The sequence below is a fragment of the Stegodyphus dumicola genome, chromosome 3, assembly GCF_044657685.1.
Source record: "Stegodyphus dumicola isolate Sdum_Otavi_A_Nest chromosome 3, ASM4465768v1".
NCBI lineage: Eukaryota > Metazoa > Arthropoda > Arachnida > Araneae > Eresidae > Stegodyphus > Stegodyphus dumicola.
In genome coordinates this window covers 152,529,564-152,554,175 of record NC_140770.1, presented here as the reverse complement: position 1 = coordinate 152,554,175, position 24,612 = coordinate 152,529,564, and the positions used below count along the sequence as shown (strand labels likewise).

Sequence of the window (24,612 nt, the reverse complement as noted above, 5' to 3'; positions counted from 1 at the left end):
ACCATATTAAAATGTTTATGCCTTCAAAATAAAAAATTCTTAAAACTAACATTTTTTATGTGTATACTGTATGTTATCGCCAACAAAATCTGCTTGGCGAGATTTGCGGCGGCGAAACAGAAAAGTGCCAAAAATTTTATACCTTTCTTATAGAAATGTAAGCCACTTTCTCAGATAAAAGCTTTCATGAAGGCATGTCATTCCTCTAGTGCTTTTTTGTAATTAATCCATTTCACTCCTTTCCTTTAAATGAAATGGAATGTGTAATAACTGCTTCTCCTCGCTTGAAGTGTATTTTTAAAATGGTTTTAATACCGTATATGCTCGTGTAATGCCCGCACCTCAACCTTACAGATAAAATTTACGTAAAAAAATTTAATCCACACAATGTCCACACCCCAAAAACTAAAGAATTTCTTACATTAAAATACACTTTTTTAACATTGCTTTTTTCCCTTTAGTCAATAACATTAGTCAATAAGCATCTTTAAAGAAAGAATATGCAATTGTTTTGTCTTTGATTGGTGCCAGGATGGAAAACAGGGACTTTCCTTGCATTCTGGTGCAGCTGTTATTCAGTCATAACAACGGCGGCAGCAATCCAGTCGGCAGATGCGATAATAAATGAAGGCAGTCCAAGCAGGTTTTCACCACACTGGTTTCCAGGAAATTCTATTTTGTAATGAAATTATGTTCTCCTCCTTCCTCCTTGGAGCATTCGCATATTTCAAGCTTTCTCTTTTCATTCATAGTATCATTTGGAATTCGTGGTAGTTAGCAAGTAGCTTGCTTGAAATGGGAAAATACAGCGGCTTTTAAACTGAAAGTTGTAGAATTTGCGCAGGAAAATGGAAAAAGAGCAGCAGCAAGAGTGGTCGAAAAGTGTGTGCGCAATTGGAGCAAAGAGCTTGATCGAATAAAACAAGCTGTGCGTTTTGTGATTCGAAATGCAAATTTCCAAACTTGGGAAAAAAGTAGTTGCATATGTTTGTGATATGCTTGCTCAAGGGTATGCAGTAACACGGGAAATGTGCCAAATAAGAACGCTTGTTTCAGCACGAGAAGAAGAATTCCTACGTCGCAATTCAAGGCGAGTGAAGGCTGTTTGCAGCAAATGATGAAACAAAATGGATTTTCATATAGTGCATCAGAACAGATTTTAAAAAAAAAATAATGTATCAAGATATTGAAAGAACCAACATTTATTTAATTTGTGTAAAAGTAAATATTAAAATTGCAAGTGTTGGTTAAATTCTGCTTCTATATTTTGCTCCTGTGCGAATTAATATGTGCCGAGTGTTGCTAATGTAAAGAGGATAATTTATATGATATATGTGGATGGGAGAAGTGAGTTTGTAAATTTTAGGTAGTGATTAGACAACTTTAAATTTGATACTTTTATTACTTATGCCATTTTCTTCCACTTAGAACTTAACTTTGCTGTTTGAAATGAAATTTACATCTAAAATTACTCACGAGAAAAGGTGCGACATTTGAATGATCCATGTTATGCCCATACCTGTATTTTAGTGATGTAATTTTGGTGTAAAACATGCAGACATTATGTGAGCGTATACGGTATTTAATCTCGAACTTGATGTGAATGATTGCATATATGCAAAGTAATGTTTTTTTATTATTTTTTTTTTAGCTTGACATACAAGTTGTGATTTGTGGTAGCAATAAGCACAGTAATATCAGACATTATCAACAATATATGGATCATTTGTGGACTGTAAGTAATGAATCATTTTTTACTGTATTTGGTATTTATTTATTTATTATTTTGTTAAAAAAATCAGTGTTAAGTTTCAGCTGAAGAACATTAGAGAAACATAAATTTAAGAGAAAAAAGTTATACCCGCAACAAAAGTTATATAATTCTTTATTTTATACTTCATGTATTATTAAAATTTTTAGAAAATTATGCGAGTTTTTAAAGAAAATTGAGCATTTAGTGTAAGGAATACAGTACAAAGTCCATAATTTGGATGTCCAGTATCCGAAATGATCTATAATTCGGACCTCAAAGCCACAAATTATACGCATGCATGTAAAGAATGCGTATACATTACATATGCGTGTATAAAATGTGCATACATTACGCATGCATGCATTAAAGGAAATGTTTAATAAAGTAAAATAAATATTAAGCTTCCTTTTTTTTTTTTTTTTTTTTTTGTAAAAATTGATACCCTTTAGATCATAATTACTCTTTATTTCATAAATTACAGTTTCATATTTTTAATTGTATAATTTCTGCATGCCATCTTACCAGATTTAAATTGGTGATCTATAATCTGGAATCGCCAAAGTCCCAACGAGTCCGGATTACAGACTTTGTACTGGATTTCAAGATGACTACCATTTGGAAATTTCAGTTTAATTAAATAAAGTTGGATTTAGTTGAATTTTTAATAGGAATATTACAGGGAATAAAAGTGTATTCTGATTCAACAACTTTTTTCAGGAAATATAAGAAGCTTCACTCTGAAAGTTGAATTCTTCTGATAATCAATTATTATTTGAAATTTGTGTAGCTATTTGGTTGCTAATACAACCTACTCACTCCTTTTATATCTCTTATAATGTATAATAACCAATCATGTGGGAAAGTGAAGTATTGTGAAATCTTCTACGAAAAATGCCATTCATTGGCTAACTGTTGCAATCATAGTAATTTGTGCAAAATTTATCTTTTTTGTGATTGTTTGTTGTTGTTTCTCTACATAAAAAGAGGTAAACATAGTTACATATTATGTTAAACTTAAGTTAAATTTTAAATTTGGAAAGGCAACGATCTGAGCCTAATTACTCAAAAAATGTTTACCTCTCATGTTCGGACCATTGTCATATTCTTGGCAGCATAAATTACTAATATCTAAACCATTTTACCTCTAAAGTCTTTAATAAGGATGTTATTCGTATCTGTTGTAATATAAAATACTAAAAACCTTTCTTTGCTGCTCATGTCCGTATTTTCTAAATTAAGATACCTCATACAAATTTATCTGCTCTTGATGGCTAGAATCAGGGGTACAATCAAGTAAAATAGAAAAATGCTTTGCCTCTTTGAACTTATTTAAAATAATTTGCTTTATATTATCTTCTAAAAAGCTAATTGTTTTATTCTCAGTTTTATCTTCAAGTAATGAAGCATATTTTGCTAGTTTGAATTTAATATATACAAACATGATAGAATCAAATTTTGTGATCATTTCTATACACTTTAAAAAATTATTTCTTTCGAATAATTTGTTACTGGAACCACGGAAGGCTAAGTTTTGTTTGGCTAAAAACTGGATGGCACAGATAATTCTTTGAATACCATTGCACCAAGGCTTAATCTCGTTTTTTAATAAAATGTGAAATTCCGAATTAACAGGTTTATTCTTTCGAATTAACAGGACCATTTTCTATTAAGGCTTGAACTTGGGATGGCAATAATGGACTTGGGCATAATCCGGAAACATCAGGCACAGGCAAATGTGTATCCAATGCAGAAATTGTAGATTTCAATAATATTTCTCCTGTTTTTTTTCGACCGGCTGCATTGAAGTTAAAGGTAATTCTCACTTGAAAACACTTTCTGATTATTAGGTTCTTCTGGTAATTTCAGTGGTAGCTGAGACATTGATGGACAACCAGTTCTAGTAACGTCAGCTTGGGCATTCTCCAAGTTTTGGAAAAACAGAGTTATTTAGTTCTGGTTTATTAAGGCACCCTCTCACTTTTTTTTTTTTTTTTTTTTTTTTGTTCATTACATTCTTATAATAAGTTGTTCAGCAGCATAGTTGGTATCCAATGCGTTTAGTTTATTAATTTCGTTTCACTTGCAGTGTTACTTTTTTATAACATGTTGTTGTTGTTGTTGTTGACTAATGCTCAGTTGTCTGACTTTGAGTCAACCCAATCCCACGGAATTCCTTGTGGCAAGAAGTGCAAGATACGCCTGTGGCTAGCAACAGCACCTTACAGGTGACAGTGCAATTTAACTCAGTTTTGCCCAAAATTTTGATGGAGAGCACCCTGGGTTGATGGGTCTGAGCATCCTCTCTTCCCTTACCACCAACCTTAAGTACTTTCGCCTCACATATTTGGAATGCTCCCATGCCGCACGGACATTATACACTTACATTAATCCATGTCTTCTCCAGGATTCGAACCCAGGCCTTTCGGCACAGCAGTCAGCATCGCTAACCACTATACCTGTTGGGCGGCTTTTTATAACATAAATTTATGTATAATTCTTCAATAAATATGTTTGAGTGTGGGTTTTAACAAACCACAAAACGTTTGTATATTTAGCCAAAAAGTAAAATGTATTTTTTTTCTTATTATTATGTTAATAATGCTTCATTTTAAGTGTTAACCATAAGTAATGTCCCTTTAATATTGCCACTACATAATGGCGTTCGCTAGACATTTGCGCGACGGCGTCAATTAGGCTTGGCGCAGGCCTGGGGGTATAAGACATTACCTCTTTTTTATACACATTTTTGAAGAATAAAACTTTATTACGAATCATTATAATGAATTTACAGTATTTTAAATATAAAATAATACAAATACAAAGCAATACTTTCTGAAAATACTCAATCGATCTGGAAAAGAACACCTTTAAACTTCTTCGTCAAAACCCAGACACTCATACTAATTCAGAAATCAAACAACAAAAATCAGCGTTATATTTACAAAGTTTTCACAGGACTAGTTTCGATGGTTTTACCGAACCACCATCTTCAGCTGCAAAACCGCAAATGAACAAGATAGGAAATAATGATTAGATAAGATAAGAAAGCCTGGACAAGAATAAGCAAGTGGCGCCATCTGTTGGTAAAACCAGAACTAAAACATAATTTCTTTAAAGGCCGAAGGCAAATTTGGATTGGAATTAGGATCGTTAACTAGAACAGAAAGATTTTTATGAATGTGAAATGCCTCTAGAAAATCCAGTTCTCCAATGGAAGATGTTTTTTGAATAATTTTGGCAGCAGAAAAACTGAAAGTGTGGTTTTCGGACCAACAATGTTGAGCAACAGAAGACTTCTGTGTTTCCTTTTTTCTAACATATGCCTCATGTTCCTTGACGCGAAATTTTAAGGCTCTCTTAGTTTGGCCAATGTAAATTAAACCACACTGGCAAGGAATCCTATAAATACCCCAGGAATTCATATCCGGAATGGGGTCCTTGAGTATGGAACTCGGAATTTTATTGATGGGAGAATAAACAACCCGAAAGTTAAATTTCTGCAAAATATGTGCAACTTTGTAGCTAATTGATGGAAAGAAGGGAATGACAACAGAATTTTTATAATCTCCTAAAACAAGATTGTGCCTTTTAGTGTGTTGAGATGAGAATTTTTTAACTGCTTGATTAATAATGTTGGGTGGAAAGCCCCTGTCAATAGCTATTGCTTTTAAATACTTTAGTTCTTCATCAAGGGCTAGTTTGGAGGAGCAAACTTGAAGAGCACGGAAAACATAGGAATAAAATGAAGCTAACTTTTGTTTAGTCAGATGACATGATTTAAAGTGTGGTGGAAGGCAAACCGATGAAGGTTTACGGTAAACCGTAGTACTGAAGTTGGATGTGTTACGTGTGACCAGAATGTCGAGAAACGGAAGAGAATTGCAAGTCTCAAGTTCAAAAGTGAACTGAATAGCAGGATCAATAGAATTCATTGTTGAAAGAACTTTATTTAAATCATCTTTATTACCTTCAAACAGAGTAAAAGTATCGTCTATGTAGCGGAACCATGCCGGGAAGTTTAAAGTTTCAAACAATTTTGATTCATAATAATGCATGTAGATATCAGCCAGGATGGGACTGAGGGGGCTTCCCATGGCTAATCCCTCAGTTTGCTTGTAATATTTATTTTGGAAAACAAAATGTGTTTGTTTCAAACAGAGTTGAGTGAGAGAAATTACTTGGTACTTAGACACTCATCTCCAGAGCTAAATGAAGAGTCACTTGAAACCTCTTCTAAATCAGTATCCGAGTCCTCATACAACAAATTGTCCTCTGTACCATCCAGTGCATTACTAATGCCACACTTCTTAAATGATTTAACCACTGTCTCTGTGTAACTGTAATATTCCCACACTCCACAAGGAAACACGGAAAAATTGCACAACTCCGAATAGTGGAAATTTCCAGAAATAAATGTAATCCAAATCTGAGTATCGACATGTAAGACGCACCTCGTTTTTCAAACCTATTTTCAAAGAAAAAAGTGCATCTTAATTGCCGGCAAATACGGTATTACAAATTTCTGGCTTATAGTGAATAGTCCCCCCCCCTCCCCAAGATTTAATTTTTCTTTGTTAAAAACTCTGCCTACCTTTTTGAATGGTTTAGATAAATAATTTGATCATATATGCCACTTTAATGAGGAAGATAAATTCAATTTTTGTAACCTATTTTGAAGGTTACAAAAATTGATTTTATCTTCAATTAATTATCGTTGGTACTTAGTTTGAAGTAAATGCAAAGAACTATTTAAGTACTCTAGTTAATATGATAATTAGATTATCATATTTGGTCAGGGAAATTAAAAATGAAATTTCAATGTTAATCTTGTTTTATAAAATTTTGATTGATATGGTGTAAATGAGTTGTCAGTTATTACAACAGGCACAAGGCATTAAAAGAAAATTATAGAGTGGCAGACAGACAATTTTTTTCTCTCTTTTTATATTAAAAAAAGGGAAATGTTATAAGTTTTATTGTATTTTCCCTTTGTCTATTATTTATCTAATTTTATAAACTGTTAAATGTTTCATTTAAAAATATTTCAGACACAAGAACCTGATGATGCTTTATCTACTTTTGCTAAAGGGTATGAAGATTACCTACAAATTCCATTGCAAGTATGTAGAAAATAATAAATGAATAAATAAATATATATTTATTACATAATTGCTAACTAATGCCTCCAGTATATAAATATTATTGATCCCTCATCTAGCCTTTGATGGACAATTTAGAATCAGCAACCTATGAAATATTTGAAAAGGATCCAACAAAATATACGGAATATCAACGCGTAAGTATTTATTTATTAAAAAGCTATGTTCATTAATAATGTAATGAGATTTATGTAAATATTAAAACGTATTTTCTGTCTGTGTGTGAAGTATACATTTTAGTTCTTTATTAATATTACTTATGTAAGACAGCAAGCTTGGCAGATCCATTTGAGGAGGAAAACATAGTCAATTATTATGCATTTATTATTTTTTGATCCAGTTAAAAAATAGTTAATTATTATACAATAATTATTTTTCTGTTACAGAATTTAACAAATTTTTCTTCCATTTTAGGCAATTTTTTCTGCCCTTCTTGACAGAATAAGTGATGAAGATAAGGATTCAAAAATAGCGTAACTATCTTTTTTCATTCATATTTGTGAAATAAGCGTAATAATATTGTAGTATACAAGTAAGGAATATTGACATCCATCCAGATTTGTAGAACAACCGTTGAAATGTATATTCAATATTTTTACATTATTATAGTGTGTTTGAAAATTGTGTCTACAGGCTGTATTTTTTTAATATTTCCAGTTATGAAGTTTGTCCAAAAAAGTAAAATACTCCTTGGAAAAGTTTTTTTATGTGTGGATGAGGAAGGGATTGTGTTAACATAAAAGACTAAATCTTAAATACCTTTAAAATCATCAGTCAAAAAGCACATAGTAATGATCCATAAACTTGAGATCGGAGGCAGAGTAAAAAATATATAAAATGATAAAAGGTGCTTTTTTTTACAATAATTATAAATTTTTTCCACAAGCTGGTCATATGAGGGGGGGAAAGCCATGCAGAAAACGCACAGAAATAATAAAAAACATTGCAAAAAAAAGTAAAATGTTATGGAATTATGCTTTGCTTTTTGCATATAATTTACTGTAATATCTTATGTTATATAGTAGTCTGACTTCAGGGAAGGTTAAATAATGCTAATTGCTTGTTTGGATTTCATGAAAGGGAAGGTGAGTAATTTTATGATAGGCATCATGAAAATTACATAAACAGAAGTGATGGAATAAAGGAACCTTTCCTTTTTAACTTCCTTGTATGAAGTAAAAAGAAAGTATTGTAATCGCGAAAATTTTCAGACATCATATTTCGACGAAAATATCCATTTTGACCCCTATCGAATACAATTTAACGATGTTTTTGCGTGACATATGCACGTAAGGACAGAATAAAAGATGCTTTCCCCCAAAAAATTATAGAACTGCTTTAAAATGAATTCTGAAAAGAATTTTTCGCGGCGTCTATGCATACATACATATTTCACATAACTAAAAAATGAGTAGCCTCAGAATGTTGAAATTTTGTATATAGGACTGCTATAACACATAGGTGTGCACCTGGTATTTTGGTTACAATCGGCCACACCAAACATGTATATATATATATATATTCACTCTGTTAACCGGCTCAGTGATCTCGGTTTCTTTACTCTTACATGTTTGTAAGTTGTGCATTTTTTGCTTAAAAAATGATTGAATTATGCTGTTCTTATCTTCCAGTTAAGGTTTTTATGTCTTTAGCATGCAATATTTGTGGAGTTATCAACAATTTAAAAGTTGTTTAAGTGCAGCTAAGCCTAATTAACTTTGCGATGGCAGACATGTTTGTTTATATTTTAATCTTGGCAAAATAGCAGATTTGTTGCCAGTCTAGAGAAACTAAGCTTCACAACAACAAACATAATGCCTTCTTTTATTATTGCGAATTAAATCATGTTTAATCCAATCTGGAATTTATTCAAGGAAATATGTGTCTAAGATTTACTTCGTAATTTTTTAATACAGTCAAATACCGAAAATCTGCAGACCTGAAATCCACATTGCCTCTCAAAATATAAACATTCAGTTTATAGGTTCCGGAAACCACAACATTGAGTACGAAATATCAAAGAAAAAATACCTGCCGAATAATGACGTCATAATTACTGAATAATAATGAGTCATAACGGAAATACCAAATTATTGACATAAAGAAAGTTAAAAAAATGAGATAAAATAAATAAGATAGAAGTTTTTTTCTCTCTCATCTGCATCGATGTAAAAAAGCAGACAATTCACTCAACTCTTCGTTCAAGTTCACGTTGGAGCCCACCAGCGGCGGAGCGGTAAAGACGCTGAACACTGGTAGTTCGGTCTGAGGTTCGAATCCCGCGAACGGGCTGGCTGCATGGGCGTTTTCGTGGTTTTCCCCATGTGTAACGTGTATACGAGCCAGTTTCCCTTAGAAAGTCCTCCACGAAAGGCATCCCTCCGTTTAGGCAAATAGCCCTCGTGTGCTTTGCCATAATTAAATACACCACACCACCAAGTTCACGTTGTTGTATTATCTGAGCTTTGTTTAGTGCTACTTTTTTAATACAATGACAGATAACAAATGCACTCATGATTTTACTGCTTGCAAAGTTGAAAAACGTAAACATGTTGCATTGACGGTAATGCAAAAAGTGCAAATTCTGCAAAAGATGGAGGCAGGTGCTACTCCTCGATTTATAGCAGAATGGTATGGAATTGTGACAGGATTGTGTTAAGCTGTTAAATTTTACAGCAACAGTGATTCTAACACCAGAATCCAAAACCGGAAATCTTTGCATGAGGCGAAATCGGCAAACATCGGTGCTGTGTCAATATAATACAATGAATAATATAATCAATTTATATATGTGATAATAATTTAATGCATATAATAAATTATTGCAATAATGTATATAATAATTTAATAAAATGTATCTAATACACTTTACTTATTTTGCACGTTTAGTCTGAATAATATTCTTTATCATTTCTGTCCTGAAAGCCGCAAAATCCTAAAATCCGCACAGCCTCTGGTCCCAAACTTTGCGAATTTCTTGACTTCTACTGTATAGATATTTTGAGTTTTTATCTATTTTTGCCTTGTCAAGAAGTGAGAACTGAATTAATTGAATGAGAAATACTGAATCGTTTGTGAAAAACTGTTTCTTTTTTGTTTTGTTTGCTTAATTTCTTTTATACACCGTTTTAGATTTATTATAGGTATTTGAATAGAACATGTGGCAGTGATTAGATAATTCTTCAAATGATTTAAATTTATATGCATTTTTAGTTATAATATGAATGAAATGTAACACTGTTATGTGAACCTAGCGCCAGAGTGTCGCTATGGTAATCAAATATAGTTAATTTTAAAGAGTGCATTTATTCTATTGTGGTTTATACGCTATCGACGAAGTAGATTTAATTCAATCCAATAAGTTTAAATGAAATGCAAGAAAAAATGCGTATGATTTAATATTCCGTGCAAGGAAGTCTTGTCGTACACGTCAGATTTTTTATTCTCTGCTAGACTAAGAGAGAATATTTCCTGTCATTCTAACAAGTCAGATCATTTTATAGCCTGTGGGGGCTTAGTACAAAAAAAAAAAAAAAAAAAAAAAAAAAAAAGTGTTGCTTTGAAAGAAGATGCTTCCTTGGATGTTTATTGAAATGCTAGGTCTGAAACTAAAGAGTCTAACAGATATAGCCAAAAAAAAAAAAAAAAAAAAAAAAAAAAGGGGGGGGGGTGAACTATGAGCTGTAGCTTTGAAAAAAGTTTCGTAAGTATTGGACGGGGTCTAATATTCTGGGTCTCCTACTGTGCAGAGGAGAGTTAAAAAATACACTAATTTCTTTGAACAGAAGTGTGTTGGTATTTTAACTCCGGCATGTTTCTAATTGGTTTGAAGAAAAGTGATGTGAAACTCTCTTCAACCAATGCAAGATCATGTTAGGTATAGTTGCATCAAAAGTCAGTTTTAATATAATTAAGTAAAGGGATGAATAGTGAAAATATTGGTGTAAAAAGGGGAGGGGAAAAGAAGGGAGAAAATTGCTTAGTGTGAAGGTTCTGAGGGGTTTTTAGCATCATGGAGAAACAATGAAAGGAAATAACATAAGGAGTTGGAGAATAGAGACGTAAATAGTGCTGTGATGAACCAAGTTCAATGAGCAAAATGAAAAAAATTGATAAACTATATACTTTCTTGGTACTTCTTGGTTCACGTTTTGGTGGCACCCCCACCAAATTATCGTGAACTCATTAATAATTTAATTTTTTTTGTCAAATAGAAAGAAAATTCTTCTTCTAAAATATAGTGTTGAAACATTAACAAGTTAGGGATTGAAGCAAAGACTAGTGGGAATATTGATTTGTTTATTGAAGCAAAAAAGATGTTAAAGGGAAGACAACTGATGTAAATTAGCTAAAATATGTTTAAAATTTTCAAATTAAAAAGATGCATATATATTTTGTGGTGTGTTATTGTTATGAAACGTGCATGTTTTGTAGCTTTATATGTGTAATTATCCTAATATCATAAATTACATGCACACTTATCTGTATTTTAAACTATCAAATGTTCTTAAACTATAAAATAATCTTAGATTTAAATTATAAAAGGTTCTAAGATTATGATTTGGACAGTGCTTTTTTAACAGATATTTTTTAGACATTAAAAAAAAAAAAAAATATGACCACGTAAATCTATGATGCTTAAAATGGTTAAAACAACTTAGTACCCTTGGTGCTTATTGGAACTTTATATTAAATACTATATATTAACTGGATTATAACTCCTGCAATTCTATGAAGCTACTGTATTAACTGGGTCAGACAAGACAAAGTACAACAAAATTTCAACACTTACAATCTTGCCAATGCCAGGCATTCATATCTATTCTGATCAGTCTCTCTCTGAGCAAGTGCAGTGATGGCTTCTGTTACAAATAATGTTGGTTATAATTTTACTTCTCATTTTAGCCTATGCCACATGCTATAAAATTTGCATAAACCTCTGGACTATCAGAGTATATGATGAAACAAGGCAAAAAAGAATCAGCATGAAGTTAATTGTTAGTAAAACTTAATATCATCAATCCTCTTAATAAATCTATAGGTGTAAATTTATAATAGTTCCATATATTAAGAAAATAAAAATATGTCTGACTATTAGAAGTGTAAATTTTAGAGGAATTTTGTAATTTAATGCTAATTATCTGCTAAATGACCACTGTTAGGAATGTAGTTGATGATTTATTGCTATCTTTAGGAAATGGAGGCCAAAAAATAAGGAAGTACCCAATTTACTCTTTATTTATAACAATTAAAAAGGACAATTATCTTTTCAGGAATAATTAGTTAACATTAGATACTTCTGTCTGTTCCAATTTTTTTCCCCTCCCATAGTGTTGTAATGGTAGTTGGTGCTGGCCGTGGCCCATTAGTCAGAGCAGCTATTGCCGCTGCCAAGAATGCACAAAGACAGATTAAAGTTTATGCTGTGGAAAAAAATCCAAATGCTGTGGTCACGTAAGTATACTCGCATTCAGCCTTTTCCGAATTTGATCCTTCTAGAAAATGTCTAGTTTTAAAAAAATGCAATTTACTGATTCTTTTAATGTAATAATTAAGTTTATTATTTACAAATTCAAATCCTCTATATTAGTGCCTTCTTTTGAAATTAGAAATAAAAGTAATTAATGAGTATTTGTTAGTTTGTATGTTCTGTTTTCAATACATAGTGATTAATTTTACAACTTTCACAAACTCTTTTAAAGCATGGAAAAATTTAAGTATTTGCTTAATTGTAACACTCTTTGTTTTTCTGACCAATTTTTTTTTTTTTTTTAAATATATTTTAACTGAAAGATGATCTCAAAGAAATAAATTTAGAACTCGGATTAATTGCCTAAATGTCTGAGATTTAGATTTTTGTTTTTCTAGTTTGTGTGCTCAGCAGTACGAAATGTGGGGAGATCAAGTGACAGTTGTTTCTTGTGACATGCGGGATTGGAATCCCCCTGAGAAAGCAGATATTCTTGTTTCTGAACTCTTAGGTTCATTTGGTGATAATGAGTTATCTCCTGAGTGCTTAGATGGTGCACAAAAGTTTCTTAAAGGTAAGTTTAATTATTAGTGGAAGCATTATTATTTTCAGCTTTTGCTGGATATTTACTATAAATACACCTAGGCATATTTGAAATTAATCGACTGATCATAGAAACTACTACTAAAATGGAATCACTGTTTATATTCTGAATTAAAGTAAACATTTAGTTATTCAGAATGTCTTTTTAAAATAAAAGTTTAGTATCTTTATTGCAAAATGATTAAGAAATTACTGTCCTTAACTGCAAACATGAAATAAAATTGTCTGTCAAGCATTAACAAAAAAATATTTTAGAATTTTGCAGTTGTTTTTATCTGCAACGGTACATAATTTAATTATACATAATCTGGAATGTATAAACATTGCACAATAAAAAGCTGAAATATTCTGACTTTTGTAAATGAATTTGAACTGAATAAAATTGTTTAAAATCAGGCAAAAAAGCAACTTTATTTTGACATTGATTTTAAATACAAACTCTCAGTTGGTGATCAGTCAGGTTCCTCCTTTTCAGGAGTGGGTGGGGAGTGTTCAATTCAATATACTGATTTAATTTATGTAATCAAATGAACTTGTTCTCCCAATTAAACTGCTTGAAAATATAGTTAAACTGTTAGTAGTATTTTTCTATTTAATATATTATGGTTCTTTATTTAACTGTCCTTGGATTAAAAATGATTTTAAATTAACTATGCCCAGTTAATTGGGAGAAGACTGCATTTTAATAATATCTAAAAAGTAAAAGTGGATGATAATTGACTTGAAATTTTGCATTTAAGGTATGCAGTTAGTCAAGCTTGTATATAGCAGCGATTCTCAGCCAGTGATATGCACGCCACTGGTGGTACGCAAGAGAAAAATAGGTGGGGTATGCAAAGAAACAAAGTTTTTTTAACTATTAAATTAAAAGCCACAACATCCTGTTTTAAGTTTTTTTCTCATAAATTTATGCGATCTGAGCTATCTTCAAAGTCAGTAGTCACTCATAGATGTTAGCAAAATATTATTTCCCTAAATATTCTTGTAGCCATAGACATAACAAAATTTGTCATAAATGATGTTTATAAAAGGATTAATAGAAATGGATGTTGTATTTGCTACAAAATAAAAATAAGTTCCTATAAAAAGATAATAACATCTCATTAATTCTTTTAGAGTTGATCGATTTATTAGCATGTCTACACTTTACTTTGCCACCATTTCCGTGCTCATATTACTTTATTTACAGTTATATTAATTTTTTTTTCGGTCAGTTTGCTGTCTCTAACAGCAGGCATTTTGTCTTCTTATTCCTTACTTTTCTATGCGATTTAAGAATGTCATGTGCTTTGCAGAATTCGTAAAATACTGTGAATTTAAGTATTTGTGAAAAAATAATAAAACAAACCTAGATTTTCAAAATGAAAAAATAGCTAGGATTGACTACACAGAAAAGGGATGACTCACAGCTGATGGATCCAAGACAATCTACTAGCACAAAAAATATTGAAAAGAAATGAAAAATTAAGACACAATAACACGTCAAATAAATACTAATTCAGAAGTCAAACAACAAAAATCAGCGTTATATTTACAAAATTTTCACAGGACTAGTTTCGATGGTTTTACCGAACCACCATCCTCAGCTGCAAAACTGCAAATGAACAAGATAGGAAATAATGATTAGATAAGATAAGAAAGCCTGGACAAGAATAAGAAAGTAAAGTTCTTGTCCAGGCTTTTCTTAAGAAATAAAGTAAGAATAAGAAAGAGAAGAATAAGAAAGTAAAGTTCTTGTCCAGGCTTTTCTTATCTTATCTAATCATTATTTCCTATCTTGTTCATTTGTGGTTTTGCAGCTGAGGATGGTGGTTCGGTAAAACCATCAAAACTAGTCCTGTGAAAATTTTGTAAATATAATGCTGATTTTTGTTGTTTGACTTCTGAAATGAAAAATTGTTTATAGAAAATGTAATGAAAGTTATTTATCGTTTGGGTTTACTTTTAATGGAGGTGAAATGGACCCTCAACCTCAATGTGTTGTTTACGGTGAACTGTTATCCCACCAAAGTATGAAATCATCATTTCTTAAAAGACATCTTGAATCTAAGCATGCCAATTTAAAGGATAAATTTGAAGAATATTTTAAGAGGAAATAATCTGAGTTCAAAAATAGTAAACAAGTAATGAAAGGTTTTGTGAGGTTTTGAAAGGTGAAAAAACTTTGGAAATTAGCATTTCCAAGACTGGGCAGACTCACACTGTTGGAGAAAACCTTATGTTACTAGCAGCTAATATCATTTTTAAATTTTTCAATGAAAAAGCGGCTAATGAACTTAATCATATTCCGTTATCAAATGGTACAATAAATCGACGAATTCATGAAGTGGCAAATTCCATAAAAGAGACTCTTATTTAAAAAATAAAACTCAGTGAGTATTTCGCCTTGCAGCTGGATGAAATTAACAATATAATAAACTTTGTTCAATAACTAATTTACATACATTTCAAAGTAGATAAACGAATTGCTGAAGAGTGTTTATTTTGTGGATCTCTTCATGTTAGAGCAACAGCAAATGAAATTTTCGAAGTAATTGACAATTTTATGTCTGAGAATGATATTCCTTAGAATAAGCGACAGAGCTCGGAGTTTAACAGGAAAACATTCCAGTGTCATTTCTCAAATAAAGAAAGTCACATCTGAAACTAAATTTACTCACATTATGAAGCTTTTAGTAGCCAAAACAATCCCCGAAAACCTGAAAATTGTTTTGAATCAAGCTGTGAGAACTCTTAATTTTATTAAAAGTCAAGCTTTAACTTAAAAATTATTTAAGATTTTATGTGAAGATATGGGCAGTGAACGTGAAACGCTTGTTATATTATGAAGTTAGGTGGAGGTAAAGTTTTAAATTGTCTTTTTGTACTTTGATAAGAACTTAAAATTTTCCACTGCGATTCAAAATTCGAATTGCAAAATTGTTTATTTAGTGAATTATGGTGTGCACGTTTAGCATACTTAGCTGATATTTTTGGAAAGTTAAATTAATTAAATTTAGGATCACAAGGCAAAAATGTTAATTCGTTTACCATTGGAGATAAAATAATTGCAATGATAAAAATTCAAAGAATTGGAAATAATATTTTAAGCTTTAGAATTGGAAATAATATTTTAAGCAACTACTTTTAGAATGTTTTCTAACCAAAAAATAATTTGAAAATAGAAAAGAATTAGCATCCGACATTAAAAATCTTTGTTTTCATCGATAAATAATTTCAACATGTATTTTCCTTAGGATTTTGAAAAATAAAGTTAGATTAAAAACCCATTATATTCAGATATACCTGAAATGTTATCTTGTGAATGTAAAGAACAATTGATAGAAATTTCGTGTGATCGAACTCTAACTGAAAAGTCCAAAAATAACACACTTGTTAACTTTTGGCTGAACTGTAAAAAAGAATTTAAACACATTTCAAATAAAGCTATTAAATTTTTATTGCCTTTTTACTGAACCTATTTGTGTTAACAAGGATTTTCTTGCATGTTATATTTGAAAAATAAATACAGAACAAAATTAAAAGTGGATCCTTATTTACGATTAAAAGTAAGTGAAATAAAAAAAGACATAAAGAAATTGATCTGTCTTAAACAGGCCCAAATTCCACGCTAAATTTTAGAATGAAAGGATTATAACTTAAATTTTTATAATTAAAATAGCAACCATTTTTTAATCTGATATTTTTTTATATGTGCATATTTGACACAAATAGCCAGTAAGTTATGCAGATGGCAATATATATTTATGTGCATACTTGACACAAATAGCCAGTAAGTTGTGCAGATGGCAATATATATTTTTAATATTTCTCTTGAGAATTCTCTGCTCTGCGGGGGGCAATGACTTGGAAGTTGATCTGTCAGCACTATCCTTATCTTCAGAGCAGATATTTTTATTTTATTTGGCTTATAATTCCTTACTAAATGTAGTATTTCATCTCAATGTACTCCGTCTTTGATATGTTTTAAATCAAGTTCCTCGTTATTATAATTTGCTTCCGATAGTGAAGAAAGTGACACAGAGGTTATTGAAAACGGAAAAAAAAAAAAAAAAAAAAAAAAAAAAATTCCCCGTTATATGTCGCGCAAATAGAAGAGCATGGATGACACAAGTGTTGATGAATGATTGGTTTGAAAATCATTTTATACCCAGAGTTCGGTGACATTTGAATTTGGTTGGTTTACCTGATGACTCAAAAATAGTCCTGATTGTTGACAAGTGTTTGGCGCATACTTCACTTAAAGTTTTAATGAAAGATAATGTATCCATATTATTCTTCCCTCCAAATCGTACATCTATCATTCAGCTTATGGATATGGGAATAGTGCACACTCTGAAATGCAAATATAAAGTAGCATTTTAAAAATCTATGTTAAATTTCTTGAACAATGGGAAGACTATTCAAGACTTTTTGAAATTTTTTAGCATAAAATCTGGTGTGTGGAGCATCGCAAGATCGTGGGAGAATTAACAGATGGCAAAATCTGTAGTATGGTTCTAAATCGAGAAAATACCACTTCCGATAGTGAAGAAAGTGACAGAGAGGTTATTGAAAACTAAAAAATTTCGATTGACAAGTTAGTTGGTATTCTCGACACAGCAATTACAGGACTTCAACAGTGGAACTTTGTAACTGAAGAGGAAATTATGTCTGTTTATAGAATTAAAGAGAAAGTATTAGCACAAAAAACGAAGCAACTTAAACAACTTACATTGAAAGAAATGTTTAATAAAGTAAACAAATAAATATTAAGCTTTTTCTTTTTGTAAATTTTGATACCCTTTAGATCATAATTGTTCTTTATTTCATAAATTATGGTTTCATATTTTTAATTTTATAATAGCTGCATGCCATCTTACCAGATTTAAACTGATGATCTATAATGTGGAAAAATCGATAATCCGGAATCGCCGAAGTTCCGATGAGTCCGGATTAATGACTTTTGACTGTAGTGGGTTTAATCCTAGTATACGGTACACATGGGGATTGGCGAAATTCGGTTTTTAAGACAGTAATAAGTGCGTCAATTGCGGTATCCAAGCTGATTTCGGTGCCGAAGACTTCCGTATTTGAATTAATTTTGAACAAACAGGAAGAACTAATTTTGCTTTCTAATAATTGAGATTTAATTTTAAAATATTCGGTAGAATCAACTAATTCATTTTGTATTAACATTAGATGTGATTATCCCATGATTGCCAAAAGAGCTTTAAAATTATTATTACAGTTTCTACATCTTATTTATGTGAGTTTGGATTGCAGTATTAACCAATAAAAAAAAAAAAAAAAAAAGATTGAGACTGTTAAATGTAGAATACAATATGAGATTTAAGACATTGTCATTTTTACGACCAAGTATAAATGAAATTACAGAGTTGCCAACTTTCCCGATTTAGGCGGGAGACTCCCGATTTTCGACCACTCTCCCGCCAACCCGATTTACAATATATTTCTCCCGACTTTTTCTTATTCTTAAAATTTCTCATGATTTTTATGGAACTTGGCTTAATGCTTTGTTATATATATATATATATATAAAAAAAAAAAAAAAAAAAAAAAAAAAAAAAAAAAAGTGATTTTGGACGTCTGAAAGCAATTGAATTTTCTCTAGCTTATATCTAAAACAAAACCTTGCGAATTAGATAACTTCTGCTTTGTGAGTGAGAGCATATATGTATCCAGAAAGGTCGTTCTCCAGTTCTCCAATGGGCATTGTGCTCCACTGCGTGTCATCTGGCGCATATGTTAGCCAATGAGGACAAAGCAAACTGTTATTTGGATGTTCTTTAGTTATTTCGGTCATTTTGTCCTGAGTTGTGTGAGTACACATGCCTTCGGGAAATAGTTTTAGAAATTATCATCTTTTGTTATGTCTGTGAGAAAGGTGAAATACTCGTGTACGTTTCAAAAATCCTACACAGTTGACTTTCCTTCCATTATTTCCTCAAGGAAATGTAATAAATTTGCAATGTGTACCGCCTGTCATTGAGATTTTTTTATTTCGCATGGTGGAAGGGCAGATGTTCTCAAACATCTGCGTACACAAAAACACAAGGACAACATGAGTTGTTTTGGGGAAAAAAAAAAAAAAAACGGAAAATTAAATTTTTCTTCAGAAACAGAGGACCAAAAAGTTATTAATGCAGAATGTCTGTTTCTGCTTTTTTGCTGGAGTACAACCTGCCACTGAATGCATCGGATCATGCTGCAGCTTTATTTAGAAAAATGTTTCCGGATAGTGAGATCGCTAAGAAATATTCAAGTGCAAGAACCAAAACAGGTGCAATTGTTAAAGAAATGGGTTTGAAAAATAAATCATCAGTTATTGATTGCAATAAAACACCTCCGTTCTGCCTCTCTATGGATGGAAGCAATAATACCAATTCAAAACTGTATCCAATTGTTGTTTCTTTTTATAATCCAGAGTCTTCAGAAATTGAGTGCAGTTTACTTTCTGTCCCCACTTTAGAAGGACATTTGACAGGCTTTAATATACCACAGCTAATTATTAAAACTTTAAAAGAAAATGTAGTCCCTCTGGATAATTGCTTAGCACTTGGTGCTGATAATACACCAGTATTGGTAGGCTTGAATACTGGTGTTGCAGGCATCTTAGGAAAATTCAGATTTGCAGATTATGAGGTGCACCTGTCACCCCTTAAATTTAGCAGCTGAAAAAAGGGAAGCTTCTTTACCAATAAATGTGGATGAACACATTGTTGATATTTATTATTATCTTGAAAGGAGTTCTAAAAAGAAGGAAAAATTGAAACAGTTCCAACAGCTGCATAACAGCAGTTTACAATTAGAGAACTTGGATGAAGTTATAAAATCAGCTAAAATTGACACCCAGTGGAGTTTAATTAGAAAACTGAAAAATGCTGATGGAATTTTGAAATATAGAGAACTGTCTAGAATTATGTTGGCCATCTTGACAGTTCCCCATAATAATGCAGAGAGTGTGAGAGGATTTTCAGTTTTGTTGCGAAAACGAGGACTAAATTTAGATCTAATATTCGTGATGACACATTAGAAAAACTTTTATTAGCAAAAGCAGGCCTACGTGGCAATTGCTATGAACAAAATTATGACGTTTCTTTTTTAAAGAAAGCAAAATCTGCCACTGTTTATAACATTTGCACGAAAACTGATTAAAGTTTTTTTTTTTCGTTTTCTTAAACGATTGCAAGTAATAAAAATGTTTTTTATGTGTAAGGTATTTTTGTGTTGCTTGAATTTAAGAATTAGTTACTATTTGAAATTAATTCATTATTAAAAACTATATTTTCATCATATTTCAAGTCTTTTTAACATTGTGAAAAATCTCCCGATTTCTTAAAAAAATCTCCTGATTTTTTAGTGTCATAGGTTGGCAAGTATGAAATTATCAAAAACATCAAACTCAAATTTCTTATTAAAAGTATTCTTATTATTAACTTGTAATTAATCCCTTAATAAATATACTGTTGTTTTAGTAGCACATATTATTTTATTTTATATTCAAAATTATTATCATAAATTATTTTACACAGTGTATTTATTGTATGTAAGTAAAAAACTTTTAAACTTATCTTTTTTTTTTTTTTTTTTTTTTTTTTTTTCCCATGCCGGCAAATTTTGAAATAGGTTAAAAGTGTGCTGCAAAAAAAAAGGTTGAGAATCACTGGTATATAGAAACACTGAGCATTTCAGATTTTTTTTTTTATTTAAAGAAAAGAAATCCTTGTGCACCACAAAGTATCACACAAGACTTACAAATCGTAAGTAAAAAAGGCAAAATTGTAAGTAATATCATCAGTTTTCAACAATACAATGAAATCATACACAAAGATTTAAAAAAAAAAAAGTAAATACAAAAGTATAAAAATGTATAAAAAATCATTAACAATGTTTAAAATAAAAGTCAACAAAATCGTTGAAAGCTCGGTAGGCCAAAGTCGAAGATACAAAATCATAGCATTTCGGTGGCCAATGAATTCTAACTAATTTTAATCTACATTTCAATAGATTTCTTATTTTATCAAGCAATGGGCAGTCAAAAAGCAGGTGGAAAACACTTTGCTGAACGCTAAGATTGCAATTACACCAATTGGAAGATGTCAGCTTAAATCGTTCAAGATAAACATTAAACTTACCATGTCCAGACAAAAATTGTATACTTTAAAATTGAGCAACAAGTCCTTACTTTTCAGTCTTTCAAAAATAGTTGAGAAGAATGTTTTTGTAACAGATCCCTTATCAGAAGAGATATGATCACAGTTCCACCGCTCAATCATTTTAGCTTTGAATGTTTTTTTAAAATAAGATTTTGGAATATTTACATCAACATTAATATCATTTTTAGTTGCATTCTTAGCAAGCCAATCAGCTCTCTCGTTTCCATAATTACCCGAATGACCAGGGACAAATGTAAAAAACACTGAAATACCCTTCTTCTCCAGATCTCCAAGATACTGCTGTATATTAACAATAATATCATTACATAAAGAGGTATTTTTAAGAGATTCCAGGGAAGAGAGTGAATCCGTACAGATTAAGTAGCTGGAACCACATCCATCCTGCAGGGTTCGTAGCGGTCTTTATAAGTCCTTATATTTGAAAATAAAATACAAAGGCCCTTATAGGTGCTTACTTTTTCTTTTAAGCCCTTATTTTTTGTTTTTAGTGCTTATTTTTTGCTTTTAGTGCTTTTTTTTAATGAACGGGCTATTTTTCCCCGTACCAAAGCCGAAACTAAATAAACAACTTTTCTTCCTAATGTGAAATGTCAGATGGTGAATCATACTTCCGGCCCGGAAATAGCATTTCCCCCTTTCTCTGCATTAACATAACCTTTGGTGTTCACGAAGAGTACAGACAGGTGCCCGTCATTCTATTGGTCAAAGAATTGCTCAAGCAGTAGAAATTTCCGGTACATTCGGCATTCTTTTACTTCCACCCGAATACTACACACGTTTTAATTTCTATCAAATCTTAATAATTTGCATTCTCGTTCTGCTTGGTCAGTTCATATTTGTGTTTATTATGATCATTATGCTTATATTATGAGCATATGTATGAATGTTTATAATAACATAGTTGCAGTAACTGCTGAAGTATAGTAAACTTCCAAAAATGGTTGTGTTTTGACACAAATTGGCTTTCTAAGGAATAATATTCGGAATGGCTTAAATAAAGGGAAAGTAATCGAATAGTCAAAGTAATTTCATTTTTTTGGCCAATACATTATACAGTACGAAGATTGGGAGGTTCTCCCCTTTCTCCGCAAAATCTTGAATATTGAAACTGTTACAGTTCGCTGCAAAACAAGCAACGGCCATTTTTTTTTTGTTATTTTCCAATCTGGATTGAATAGGACTAAAAGTGCTGCGATCTACCAACCCAAGCGAAGAATGATTCTATTCCGGAAATTTAATGCCGCCTGTTGAAAATTAGAATGAAAAACACCCCAGTTATTTATTTTTCCAATACCGACAGCTGTTGATTCCGATTGCGTAATATCACGTAGGGGAGAATTACCGCACACATATTGCGCAATAACATTTGTGATATTTTGCAGAGATAATTAATTTTGATGTTCTGTCCGAGATTTGTTTATGAACACTTAAAAGAGTTTTACTGTGCTTTCTAAGCAGAATATTTTTCAGTTCCATTAATTAATTTTTATATGATGCACATATCGAAATGTCAAAAGCATTTATTTAGCGGAAAAATCTAAAGAGCTGCTACTGTCTACACCCCCCCCCCCCTCCGCTCCTCTTTTTCAAGTTACGATCGACTGTACGAATATTCGCGAATTTCCAAGTATGCATGTTAGTTAAGCTTTTACTGTTAAAGGATGACTGCATGAAGCAAATTTCTGTCTTCTGATTTCAGAAATGTTCCTCATTTTTACTTAAATTACTTTGCTTGCAATATCTGTTAAGGGAAAACTGATATACAATGAAAATTTAGAAAATGTTCAGAATTTAGATTTAAATTATTTAAATATCAATATGAGTAGAAAAATAAATTGTGTTTATTATTAGGTTCCAAGCGAATACAATAAATATGCCTTATTATTATTTATTTTCTCTATTTTGAACTGAAATTTCATCATTAAATCTTGTGATATAGTTTAGTTCTGCATAGTTTTTTTTTTCTCTCATTGTAAACTAGTTCTGTAAATTGAAATTTTATTTAAAATTAAAAAAAAAAAAAAATTAATTATTTTCCATAGTTGAAGTAATGCTTATTGTCTCTTAATAAATACTGCATTTTTCATATTTTAAATTACAAGTCTAATTTTTAAGGTTATGCAGTTGTGTATAATGTAATTATACAGGTGCTTATTTTTTTCTTAAAATGTGCTTGAAAAGTGCTTATAGGTGCTTATTTTTTTAACTAAAATGTGGCTATAAACCCTGATCCTGGCTAATTATCCACTTGATTGCAAAATTAATACACAGAAGATCAGAAATATATACAGTACATTCATTTTTAATGCAAAATTGGTGACACTCAATTTCAATATCATCTTCAAAAATAACATAAGCAAAACCAACTTTATCATCAATCCTGCTACCATCCGTATACAACACAAATGAGAATGAATTTACATCAGTGTCCATACTATCCAGAATCTGTACTGGTTGTCTTACAGAAGGATGTGGTAGAACAGACAAAGGCAATAAACGATCAAAATGAGAATTGGAGTAATTTGCAAGACTATTCTTGTAATCTATAAAGGTCAGAATAAACAAATCCAGGGGTGGAAATCCGGCAAGAGAGAAAACAGCATTGTAACTAATAGTTTGGTAACCCCTTATAACTTGCAGCAAAATTCGTCTTTGAACTCGAAGCAGGCGTTTAGAGTTAATTTTCTTTTTATAAGACAATCCCCAAGCTCTACATCCATATGAAATAAAGGGTACAATGCCTTGTTTATAAATAATTGCACTAACATTCGATTTAACACCAAAACTATTACATGCAATTCGATTCAGCCCACGCTGAAGTCCCTCACATTTAGTTAAATTTGCTGTCCAACAAAACACCTAAATATTTAATTTCATTCACCCTCTCAAGGGGATTGTCATTTAAAAGCAATCGATATCCTTCATAAGTAGTATATTTTCTATCAATAAACATGGTCTTGGATTTTGCATGGTTAAAGTTTAACTTAAAATCTATTGACCAATGATAAATGAAATCTAAAACATCTTGGGCGAGACAAAAAGCTTTTTGCATTTCTTTTCCTTGAATACAAATCAACAAATCATCTGCAAAGGCAATGACTTCACAATTGAAGAGATCAGAAAGTTTCTGTAAGAGATCATTCAGAATAATAATTCAAAGCTTATCATTCATAATAACCGGAAACATAGCCTTGTGGACATCCTCACTGAGATCGATGAACACTTGAGGTGCCACCTAAAAAAAGCTCAACCGTCCTGTCTTTCAGCAAATCAGAAACAACATTAAACACATTATGAGGTATTTTCATTTCTTTTAGTAAACTAAGAATAGCAGGCCACCATGCATTATCGAAAGCTCCTTCAATATAAAAAAAATTAAAATAGTGTACAAACCTCTCGTCTTGCCCCTCTGTGCAATGTTGCTAAGACGCAGAAGTGCATCCTCAG

The 24,612-nt window shown here is 31.3% G+C and overlaps 1 protein-coding gene across 2 annotated transcripts in view; it reads left to right on the top strand.

Moving 5' to 3' along the window:
• The window catches only part of csul (protein arginine N-methyltransferase 5), a 128,784-nt gene that overhangs the window by 81,765 nt on the left and 22,407 nt on the right, over positions 1–24,612 (top strand). For both annotated transcript variants that reach the window (XM_085813494.1, XM_085813495.1), the window contains 6 exons: positions 1,652–1,735; positions 6,802–6,873; positions 6,972–7,049; positions 7,327–7,385; positions 12,244–12,366; positions 12,781–12,956. In XM_085813494.1, the coding sequence (XP_085669620.1) occupies positions 1,652–1,735; positions 6,802–6,873; positions 6,972–7,049; positions 7,327–7,385; positions 12,244–12,366; positions 12,781–12,956 (592 nt within the window). The remainder of the gene's footprint in view (positions 1–1,651; positions 1,736–6,801; positions 6,874–6,971; positions 7,050–7,326; positions 7,386–12,243; positions 12,367–12,780; positions 12,957–24,612) is intronic.